General features: G+C 36.1%; 1 protein-coding gene across 3 annotated transcripts in view; it reads right to left on the minus strand.

Annotated features, from left to right (window-relative positions):
* The window catches only part of Ano3 (anoctamin 3), a 284,964-nt gene that overhangs the window by 98,883 nt on the left and 173,683 nt on the right, over positions 1 to 12,398 (minus strand). For all 3 annotated transcript variants that reach the window (XM_021184432.2, XM_021184438.2, XM_029474347.1), the window contains 4 exons: positions 10,611 to 10,717; positions 8,473 to 8,528; positions 5,294 to 5,415; positions 782 to 916 (listed from right to left, as the gene is read on the minus strand). In XM_021184432.2, the coding sequence (XP_021040091.1) occupies positions 782 to 916; positions 5,294 to 5,415; positions 8,473 to 8,528; positions 10,611 to 10,717 (420 nt within the window). The remainder of the gene's footprint in view (positions 1 to 781; positions 917 to 5,293; positions 5,416 to 8,472; positions 8,529 to 10,610; positions 10,718 to 12,398) is intronic.

The raw sequence follows: 12,398 nt of genomic DNA on the forward strand, positions 1-12,398 counted from the left end.
CTTTCTTTCTTTCTTTCTCCTTTTTTGTTTTTGTTTTTGTTTCTTTTCAAGACAGGGTTTCTCTGTGTAGCCCTGGCTGTCCTGGAACTCACTCTGTCGACCAGGCTGGCCTTGAACTCAGAAATCCACCTGCCTCTGCCTCTCAAGTGCTGGGATTAAAGGCGTGGGCCACCACCGCCTTACTGTGTCTTTCTTTTTAAAGGTTTAATTATTTTACTTGTAAGTGTTTAGGCTTGAGTGTATGCATATGTAACACGTTTATGTAGGTGTCCTTGCAGGCTAGAAGAAGGCACCAGATCCACTGGAGCTGGAGTTACATGTGGATGAACCATTCATGCCCTCTGAAAAGAACAAGGCTGTTAGCTGCTGAGCCCCCAGACAGAGTCTTTATATTTTGAAGTTGATCATATGGAGTTAAATTAAATGATGAAAAATAATGCAATAATTCTGTAACATTTCTAATATTATATCCCTCTATATTTTAAAAGATAATCACATTTTTGATGTAAGATTGACTTGTCAAATCCCACTTTGATGATATTTTTAGATTATGTAATGTATTCTGAAAAAAATTTTAGCAAAGTGATAAGATCTCTTGGAACATATCCAAAAGAACCCACATATAAACCTATCAAAATGTCATTTTACTAGATCTTCTGACAGACCACAAACAAAACAAAACACACACATAAAAGTACTATTATTTACCTCCACCATTCATAGGCATTTGCCCTTTCACATAGCAGGTCAAATACTTCGGACAAGTCTCACCACAGCTCACCTTACTTGGCTTTCGTTCATTGTAACTAATCCATAGAAGAAAACACACAGGCCGACAACTGCAGCAGGAATCAGCATTCCGGTGTACCATCCCAGCCAGGCGAAGTATAAGCCAATCTTCTCACCAAAGTACATCCTGCACAGAAAACCAGTCTTCTGTTTGAATCAATGTGATATAAATGACCTGACAATCTCAAATACCACCAGCGGTGAGGGTTTCAGAGGAAATCTGAGGCTACCACCAGGTACTTGTCAGCAATACACTCTTGGCTGTTACATGAATCTCATTTGGGCAACAGTGTTTTTCTGTAAACTTGGTTAGGATAGGAACAACATGAGATCAACTTTCAACAGTAGTTACTTCTATTCCAACTTTCTTAAAATGGTTTTCATTACCCAGTCTTTGCCCTTCTCAATCCTTCAAATACTCTACCATTTTAGTCTCTAACTAGCAAAGCTAATTCTTTTTTTGAGAAATAATAAAAATGAAAAAGGATCATTTGGTCCTTTGATTGGATTCTTTGCTTAGGGTAAATGAATCTCCCCCACTGGCACACCTGCTCTGACATATTTATGCTATATCTGCCAAGTTACATCTTGTCTTCTTCCACTAAAGCCCTATCCTGCTTGTCTGAAGCACATTTTCCTTGATTATCACTAGTCACTAACTAAAATTAAAGAAAACCATCTTTCCTTCTGTAACTGGCTTTGGTCTTTTTCTTTACATTGCTTCTTCCAGGAAGCCTTTCCTGACTCCCTCTGCAACCCTTGTAAGATGTTATGCTCTTGTTCCCACGCTGCTCTGAACCATGCCCTAATTAGTGTCATTAGTCATAGCACCTTCTAATAACTCTCCTTTATTTCTCAATTCCTCATCACCTCCAAAACTGGTTAAGCATCTCGAAGGTTGAGCTGTGCGTTGCTTCACTAGCAGATACTATTAGAAAACTAAAAGAAGCCAAAGAAATGACCATACTTTGTCAATCTTCACTTGATATGGAAGAGGCAGATTAATAAGGCATTTCTAAGATCTACTCAATTATTCTTCCTTCACCCACTCCAATGCTGGTTTCTATAATCCCATAGTTTATAAAGAGCTTGCAGAATGATTTTACATTCTTTGATTTACCTACTACCATGAGTTCTCCATTTTCTAAAACTGGTTACTTAACTTGTCCCCCACCCCCAACCTCATCCCACCCCAGCTATGGTGTTAAAGGTTGATGTTTCACAGTGTTTCTTGCTGGGAAGAAAATTCATTTATTGTTTTTTATTAACAAGTGTTTATTCTCTGCTTGTAAACAATGTGAGATCTTTATAATAATGGGGAGAGGGGGCTGGAGAGACTGAGCTGCCTATAACACACTAATACATTGACCTGCATTTTGTTGAAGCTTAGTTCAAAATTATTAAATTATTATAGGAGTATTGCTATTAGTATATTATTATAAGCAATATCATTATTAGATATTATTAGGATCCAAACCAAAGTAGATTTCAACATGTGTCAGGAAATGGGGAAACTCCCTGCAGACTAAGACAGGTGGCCAAAAGTGAACTTGCTGTAGACCACTTGTATTCACAACCATCTTTAATACTTAATTCTTCCTTAGAATTACAAAATTTCCTGCAGAAGAAAAAGGGGCTACTAATACAGGGGTTCCCCACTGCTGCTCAATTCAGGCACTTTCCTTTTGTCTGATTTATTTAAAACTACCTTGTGACATTTCAGTTGATGATCTTATGCCTGCTGAAATAACTTCTAACTCAAAGTAAACCCTGGTATATATGTCTTAAAAAATAACCATTAAGCCTGGCAGTAGTGGTGCATGCCTTTAATCCAAGTACTTGAGAGGCAAAGGCAGGTGGATTTCTGAGCTCGAGGCCAGCCTGGTCTACAGAGTGAGTTTCAGGACAGCCAGGGCTACACAGAGAAACCCTGTCTCAAAAAACAAAACAAAATAAAACACAAACAAACAAACAAACAAACAAAAAACATTTACTTCAACAACTTTGCTTTTAAGCACTCCTACAGCTCCTTGGGACTAAACCATCAATCAGAAAAAACACGTAGTGGGACTTGTGGCTCTAGCTGCATATGTACCAGAGGATGGCCTAGTAGGTCATCAATGGGAGGAGAGACCCTAGGTCCTGTGAAGGTTCTATGTCCCAGTATAGGGGAATGCCAGGGCCAGGAATGGGAGTGGGTGGGTTGGGGAACAGGAGGAGGGGATAGGGGATTTTCAGAGGGGAAATTAGGAAAGGGGATAACATTTGAAATGTAAATAAAGAAAATACCTAATAAAAAAATTAAATCCCTCTGATACCTATTGTTAAAGTACTTGGGAATGTCATACCTCTTTTTTTTTTTTTGGCCACTGATGTTTTTTGAAAATACTCCTTTGGATTTCAAATACTTTCCATGGAAAATTAGATTGAAACTAAGTAAGCTTTAGCTATTAAGCACTTAAATCAATTTTAAAATAGGAAAGCAAAAAAAAAAAAAAAACCCACATCTCCAGAAATGATTGTTCATTTAAAAAAAGATGAATTGACAGCCTTTGTCTTTTATATAGCACATTAATGCATTTTCTTACTGAACATGACATTACCAGACTTGACTATAGAAAACCCATCAGCTACGATGAAAAGAACCCAACTGTCACACACCATTCTTCTTCTCTCATTATAGAGAGGAAGGAACACAAATACCCATACGTGCATGCATGAGCTTATGTAGTTTACCTGAATCTCTTCCACATCACTGCCTTAAGAACAACTAAGTCTCTAAGAAGTGCTGTTTATTGAAACATCACTTGTACTCCTCTCTCTTATTCTCATCCTCTGGTGTATCTTTGATAAAACATCCTTGCTTAGTTACTTTAACTAACACATGCTTCTCTAGGAAAATTACTTTTCTCTGTGAGCAATCAAACAGTAGCTGGATAATTAGATGTTAGTAATAGAGACTCCATTTATTCAAAAGATACAATGTTTTCTTAAATTACCTGACACAACAATGGCAGTGCTGCCTGTAGATAGAAATAGTAACTCTCATTGAAATGCTTCTCAAAAGCCATCATTGTAATTTCTACCCCAATGGGGAAGTTAGGGCAAGGGCTATAGGAGCTGATGGGGTTTGCAGCCTCATTAGGAAGAACAACAATATCAACCCGCCAGACCCCACCCCCACCCCAAGTTCCCAGGGACAAAACCACCAACCAAAGAGTACACAGTGGGTAGCCATGGCTCAAGCTGGATACTTAGCAGAGAATTACCTTATCTGTCATCATGAGGAGGGCATCCCTTTGATCCTGTGGAGGCCTGATGACCCAGAATAGGGGAACACTAGGCCTCTGAGGCAGGAGTGGGTGGGCAGGTGGGGAAGTACCCTCATAGAGGCAGGGGGGAGGAAGGAGGAGTTGGGGACTTGTGGAGGGGAACTGGGAAACAGGATAACATTTGGAATGTAAATAAATAAAATAACCAATAAAAAAAGAAAAAATATTTTGGTGAGCCAGCATATCTCATGATATTATATCCATAAGTCTCCAGAACAATAACCTTTCTACCTGTATATATTAGAATGATGGAATTTGTCATAGTTGACAGAATTAAGAATCAAAGCATCTTGATTGTGGATATGATCAACTAATAACATTTGCTGTGAATTCATCCTGTGTATTTCCAAGTTCTTATTCCATTTACTACCATGTGTCCCACAGAGCTCACCTCTGTGAACTCTTTTTGAGAATACTGGCCTCCAGACAAGTTTGGTGGTTTTAAGATGTATCTAATAGGTAGCTTCTTTTCTCTTGGGTCATGGTTTGTCTGCAACTGATTTCCTCCTCATGCCACAGCTTATATCTGGAAAGTCTTTCCATAGTTAGACATTAGTTGATTCTTGTAAGTCTTCCTTCCTCTTGCATCTTTTAATAACTGGTTTAATAGTTGCTCCTAGTTTTTACTATTCGCTGAGCATGTCACTATATGTTGGATCTCACGATCCTTCCTCCCCACTTCTGTATATACTTCTTCACTGAATTCTCTTCAAGTATCCCTTCGGTGTTTTGCTTCCTGCTGCCACAATGAGTGAAACAAATGTGAACTACTTTATATTTGTATTCTATAAACAGATAAAAATATTAACACATATAGTCTAATAGTATGACTGTATTCTTTTATTCTATACATATGAAACACTAACCAGAGAATCATAAGAGTACTATGTATTTCATATTGTGTAATAACTTCATTTACATGTTGCCATTAAATGTACTAGTCTTTTTATGCTGTTAACAATTTCTGATAGACTTAAAGGCTATTCACATCTACTCTATAACTCTGTAGCCACTTCCACACACTGAGTTTCTTCCCTTGAAGAATCATGTAGTGATTTCTTTTCTGAGGATGGTTTCCTAACTGATAGCACTGTGATAAGAAGTAATTCCAAGGCTAGAAAAATGACAAAGATCAGTTTGCTGCTTAATACCCATTAGCCAATCTGCAGTACCTGATCAAGTCCAGAGGCTGATGCTTGTACCACATTCCCCAGCGTGCCCAGCGCTCGTACAACAGATGCCTGTTATTCTGAGGTCCATGGGTTTTGATTGGAAGGCTACTCTTGTAGGCTCCCTGCGAGAGATACAATAACATTGATTGTAGTCCACCTTCTTGCCAAAGTTTGAACTAAATAAAGACTAGTGTTTACTTAAGAAGGTAATTTATCAACTTAATGAAAACAATAGAGATTATCTATTCAAGCTTACTACTAGAAAGGTGAATGCCATTGTCAATGGAAATATGATTGTTATATGAAAATAATATTTTAAGTAATCTTTTTAATAATTTGGGCCATTTTTATTTAAGTAAATGTGAGTATATATTTTACCTTTTGGAATTCTGGAATCTTAATTGAAAAATTACTATTAATGACAAAATTCTTGTAATCTTTGACTGAGAAACTGAAGATCATTCTGTTTTATGAAGTAAACTAGATTTATAAAATTTTCTTTTACTTACAGGTGTAAAGAGAATAAATGTTTATTTTAAAGCATGGTGTTATAACCTTTGGAGCTACCTATGTGTTTGATTCTAGGGTTCTGAAATTTTATATCTGCTATTTCAAATTTTATGTAGTTATAACTTATCTTTTCAAATTTTGTATGTGGTATTCATGCAGTAGTGGGTCCCTAATCAATGGGGCTAAGAACTTATGAAGATATCTTGACTCCTTGAGCTCTGGTTTTCAAGTGTCTCAAGACTGCAAGGAGATTACATATGAACATGCCACCTCTATGTATTAAATAAAATAGAAAAATTAGTTAAGGAAGGTGCAACCCCAAGGTGTCCTTCCTGAAATATCCTAGGTATTTAAGGTCGAATGACTGGAAGCTAAAGACAGGAAAGAAAATCATCTTGATTTTAAGTGTAGCACATCCACTAGATTATTTGCTTTTGGAACTGATTGCTGTCTGCCTGACACTAGCTTAAAGAATGAATAGCAAACTTGTCACTCTTTTGCAGTCACTGCTGATAAATCTAATATATGCCATTCACCCATCCTTAGTCATCAAACTATAGATTTTTAGATGCTAAAATTTAGGATACTTGGAATACCACAATGCTACATACACTTACCACCAACAAGTACACTGCTCTAGCTTGACAGACTTAAGTGGTGAGCTGTAAGGGATATCTGTATGAAAAGATAACTCCAGCCTACTTGTGAGCCTTTCTGAAAGCTCAGAAATCACTAGTGGTCCCCAACCACATATTTGATTGGTCCTTGCTTCACCAATCATCTTTGAAAGAATTATAGAATTGTCTGGTGTCTTAGAAAAAGTGGTTCTCATATATCTGCATCTCTAGCCTACTTCTTTTTACTCTTTTCTGCCAGTTCTCACTAAAATGATTTGATATTTCTTCTAGCTATTATCTTTTTCTTTGTAAGAAAAAAAGTCCTCTGGGCTAGTAATAAAGGTTATGAGATTGGATCTAATATCCAGCACCATTAACAAGAAAGGCATTGTTTTAGGTATCCTTATTGGACTATAGATTAATACCATTGACTTTATTTCCTTCCTTGTAAATCTTGCTTTTCTACCATTCATAATAGCAATTCACATCAATAGACTATTCTTGAGCCCATTTCATTGCTTTTCAATTATTTTAAAGTATATTTACAGTTCACTAATGGGACTTCTTATTCTTTTAGTGTATATGTGCCATTTATTTATATTTCAAATAATTTATATACACAAATGAAAAGGACTATCATCAATAACACAGCTATGACAGATGCCAAATTTCCAATGAGAAACTCAAATGAGATTGCAATGCTCAGGCTAACTTTGCAGAGAAAATTACTGTACCCTAGAAAATGAGCCAAACCTCCTTTGCTAAATGACTCCCTTAGTTGTGCTTATCTGATCGCTTTATGGCTTACTAGGTGGCATTATTTGAAATGGTGTTTAATTTGTCTGAGCTGTGTTCCATTAGTGATATGTTTACTTCATTCTGTGTTGTCACAGTCATGGGAAAATATGTAATGGCTTATGACTGTATGTGCAAAAATGGCTCATGACTATTACCTCTGTCTTTTATTATAAGCAGGCATTTCATTAGGATCACTAACTTTTGGTTTACTATGTTTATAACTGCCTATATAACTGGATTGTATATGTTTATAATGGAATTATATTATTTTCAATAACAGGGTTATTTTCAAATGAGAAATAATCCATTTGAAACATTTAACTCTTTGACATACATTTCTAACTCATTTTATCTACTAATAGTGATATAGAACTGCGAATTTCTCAAATGCTCTAACTTTTGAGCTCACTCACTGCTAAAACTTTGTAAATCAGAGAATGGTGGCCTTTGAAAGTAAAGATGGGAAATGTGTAATTTATTTTAAGATCTGATTCAAGTTTAAGAAAAATAAATCAAGAGTAAGCATAGTAGAGGGCAGGGAGAGTTCTATAGATGTTACTTTAGTTATCCGGGGCCACCTCAGATTGCTTCTTAAAACTTGTAGTAAAACAGTAGTCTGACCGGAAGTGAGGAGATAATACACGAATGCTTTGAACATAGCCTTGTTTTTTGACTTTCGGGCATTCTAAAATAACAAACACAGGCAGGAACCTGCCTTATTAGGAATGATTATGTATTTCAAGCAGGGTAGACATGTTTTGGAGCTGAGGGACCACTGTGCAGGAAAGAGATAGTAGTAAGTTCTCAGTGGACTGTTCTACGTGTGAGTACCCAGATACAAATGAATTAAATGGTTCAGGCACTGAGATGGTTAAAATGAGAAAAGTCTCTAATGGTCTCAGGCATTTAAAAACTTGGTCTTCAGTGGATGAAGCTGTTTGGGGAGGTTGAAGAGATGTGTCAGAAGGAGGAAGTACATCGTTGTGTGTGTATATCCTAGTTCTTTTCTTTGCTTAGTTTTTGTTTTTCACGATGTGAGCTCTCCTGTTGCTACACCAGTCACCATCCCTCCTGCTTGCTGCTATGCTGCCCCCTCATGGAGTCTAGCCCTCTAGAAACTGAAGCCCAAATAAACCTGGTCCTTCATACATTACCTGTCATGGTGTTTGATCACAAAAATGGAAAGTAAGCAACATAGTCCCAGAGAATGAAATTCTTTTATTTTACTAAATGGAAAATATTTTTCAAAATTACCTCATGTGGGGGAAATGCTGCTATGTATGAGCCATTAGTGATAAGCTTACGGATACCTAAAGAGAGATGAAAAATCGAAGTCAATTTCAATAAAGGCTTTTCTTTAAAGCATATATAAACTCACATAGGACACAACATTATTTTAAAACTTAAAGTAATCCAAATTGCACCCATCGCCATGTCAACCACAGGGACAGTAATTCTGAGAAAGACTGGTACTCAACCTATGTGTGTTCTTTTAGTGGTATTTGCAAGCATTATCAGCATAAGGTTTCATTCTGCCATATGTTAATGTGATGTGTTGTGAATTGTTAATTCCCACTTCTTGGGATATTATGAACCAAGAAAACCCTTTTCACAAGCTTTTGACGACAGCAAAATTTAGTCATAGAAGAATTTTCAACTCCCATCATTTGACAGGAAATACTGTTTCAGCAAAAACCATTTGCTTATACTGAGTTGCAAGGTCATAAAATGTCACCGTAAGACTTGTCATCTCATTGAAGGTATGTATGTGAAAATTTTTTTTGGAGAATGAGTACTGAGAAAACATTCTGAAGAGAAATTTTTGCTATGACACTATTTATTAATATATAGGAAATAAGTATATGTACACCTGAAATATGGAACTAGCATAGTGCAAACACAATTACTCTAGGTGCTCAGTAAATAATTATAATTTAATGTGAGCTTATCAGAGACTGCTGTACAGGTGTTTGGAGCAGTATTTTCATGTGATAATAACTTGAGAAAATGTAGTTTTTTTTTAAAGCAAAAGGTGCATATAAAATATACACTTATATTTTGAAATAATATATTTTAGCTTTCTTTTCTATAAATTTGCCACCGATAACTGTGCTTAGGAATAATTTTTATTTTGTTTTAGTTTTTCTGTGTTTAGCTTATTTTCCACAAAAGATATACCTTTAGTAATCATTTTAAAATGTCATATAAGCCTATAATCAAAAGTTTCCACTAGGTAGGAAAATTTTTAGCTCATACTCTGTGTATTTTAATTTTTGGCTATTGGGAAATTTTGCATTTTTTTTGATAAAGTTTTAGTGTCCAAGGTAACTGTTTTGATTGCCCCATCAAAAATGAATTGTTACTCAAAACAAACAAATAAACAAACAAAACAAAACAAACCCCCAGGTCCTGAAGATTCTACTTTATCAAGTAACCATGGAATGCGATTCTTTACACCTGCGCTGTTCTCCATCCTAGCACAACCAGGAAGCAATGTGATAGCTTCCAAGGGTTGCCAACATTTAATTTAAAAGACGTTAGAACAGTTGGATAACATTGTTCTCCTCAATATTGCAAATCAGCCTCACAATTAAAAGGTCAACTTATATATTGGCTTTGTTTGTTTCCAATTCGGTGTAAGCTTTGCAGTTTTGTTCTAGCTTCAAATCTACCATTTTCTTTTGCTTTATAAACTGCTAACCCCAGCAAATGACACAAAATTTAATAAACTAAAATAAGTGGCAATTTAATATTCCAGAAATAATCTCTCATAGGTTTCTTACACACTCTTGTAAACTTTCATTTATTTTTTGTTCCTATGTATTAAGATAATGGAATTACATTCAACAAGTAGTTTTGTAATTTGTTCTTTAATTAATAAATTGTGAAGATCTTTCAAATTAAATAATGAGGTAGAAACTAATTTTGACCTCTGAGTTGAAAATCTGCATCATGAACTGTTTAACATAGAACAAATGAGAAATAAGTTATATAAATATATATTTACAGATTATTTACAGAGTATTTAAAAACTGCTGATAATGCAAAAATACATAATTTTTAATGGTTATGAGTATCTAAAATTATGAATGTAGCATATTAGTTATTTCTAATTTTATATTATAAAGCCATGCTGAACCCTTGCTAACCCTATTTTCATTTAAAGCAGCTATTAGTTTAGGATAAATTTTGTTATTATGTATTTATATTTTGATACATTGAGCAAATGCCCTCAAAATATATTTTTAATAAAAATTAGCAACACAAGATATTTATAGAATTTGTTTCTAATGTGTTAAATATTTCAGACTGAATGAGAAAGGTAAAAACTTCAGTTATTATGTATGTAATTTTTTCTATTTTAAACTATGTCTGTAAAATAATGTTCTTACCCACTTTTGATATTCCATTTTCATATTTGGTGCGTTCCAGCATGTGATAAACTATCCTGCTTCGAGTAGCATTGCTGAAGAAGGTGTCCTTATTGTTTATTATGAAGCTGTTAAGACAAAGCGATTGGTTTAAATATTCAGAGCAGAATACAAAATGTATTCACTATTATGAATTCCTGGGTTTCTGCCATCTGTCTGTATAATTAAAAGTAATACAAGTAAATTATGCTAGGATGAGAGAGAAGCTGTCTTCTTTAACAAAATTGACTGACAGATAATAAAAAATACAGAATGATCAAATATTTGTCTTAGTATCCTCTTTTAGTTTGTAAAGAGGTTTTGGTATTCGTATATGTCCTGTTTATCATAGAATAAAAGTAAGTTTATCATTTGCTTGCTGGGATTTGTGTCACTTCAAGCAACGTAGCCCCAAAGTAGAGCACATTAAAAATTGATGTTATCTCCTATGTGGGAACTTTCCCTTCTAGCTTATCCAGTCTTCTGAGCTTAATGGTGTCTTATAGCTCTCCTTTCCCCCCCCTGATACCCTAAAATATGTCTGTGTGGCAGAACAGCAAGGATCCCTGAGAGTGTGGATGATACAAAAGCCAAGGGGGATTTCTCAATGAGAGAGTAGATCTGTTTGGAAGTTTATCATGGACTGGGAGTCTCCAAGAAGTGGAATGGATGGAATCTCCCCAAATTGTGTCACTCTGCTTTTAGACACTTGAGCTCTGTGTGTGATAAGCCATCTTTTGTCAGGCATTTCATCTGAGAGAGAGCATTAATTATTCTATCCCTCTCTTCCTCATAATCCCACATATTCAAAGAGTTACTAAGCTAAGTAACTTTCCTGGTAAATCACCTGTCTCCAACAGTATAATTTCCAGTTTTCTGAGTGTCAGGGTTTCTGGCCTGGATTGTGAGATGGCCATCTTCCTAACTTCAATTTCCACCTGATTTATTTTTCAAGCATAGTATTTTTTTAATTAGGTATTTTCTTTACTGACATTTCAAATGCTATCCCGAAATTTCCCTGTACCCTCCCCCCGCCCTGCTCCCCTACCCACCCACTCCCACTTCTTGGCCCTGGCATTCCCCTGTACTGGGACATATAAAGTTTTCAAGACCTAGGGACCTATCTTCCCAATGATGGCCAACTAGGCCATATTCTGATACATACGCAGCTAGAGACACGAGCTCCAGGGTACTGGTTAGTTCATATTGTTGTTCCACCCATTTTACAGCTAGCTGTAAAGTGACCACATTCTCCTACTTGTAGCACTAAAGCAGCATCTTTTAAAGGACACGATTACCCTTCTGACTTCCCTACAATGTCTGGTTGTACTTGTGCTTCAACCTTCCTTGCTCCTCCCCCTACCCCAGTCTTATCTCTGTAGCTCTGGTTCTTATGTCTGATTGCTTAATGAATTGTATAATTACTATCACCTTAAAAATCTCTTGCTTTCCTGGCTTCCTTTTCTTTGGATTTATTGTTTCTGCTGTAACAATTGCTCCTCTTTCTAATTATCAACAAACGCTTCATATTCCTAAAAAGGCTTTCCTCTTTTAAAAAGGTTTCCTGTATAGCTGTCTCTTATGAGGCTATGCCAGTGCCTGGCAAACACAGAAGTGGATGCTCACAGACATCTATTGGATGGAACACAGGGCCCCCAATGGAGGAGCTAGAGAAAGTACCCAAGGAGCTGAAAAGGTCTGCAACCCTATAGGTGGAACAACAATATGAACTAACCAGTACCCCCAGATCTCGTGTCTCTAGCTGCGTAG

This window comes from Mus caroli, chromosome 2, assembly GCF_900094665.2.
Source record: "Mus caroli chromosome 2, CAROLI_EIJ_v1.1, whole genome shotgun sequence".
In the NCBI taxonomy this organism is placed as follows: Eukaryota; Metazoa; Chordata; class Mammalia; order Rodentia; family Muridae; genus Mus; species Mus caroli.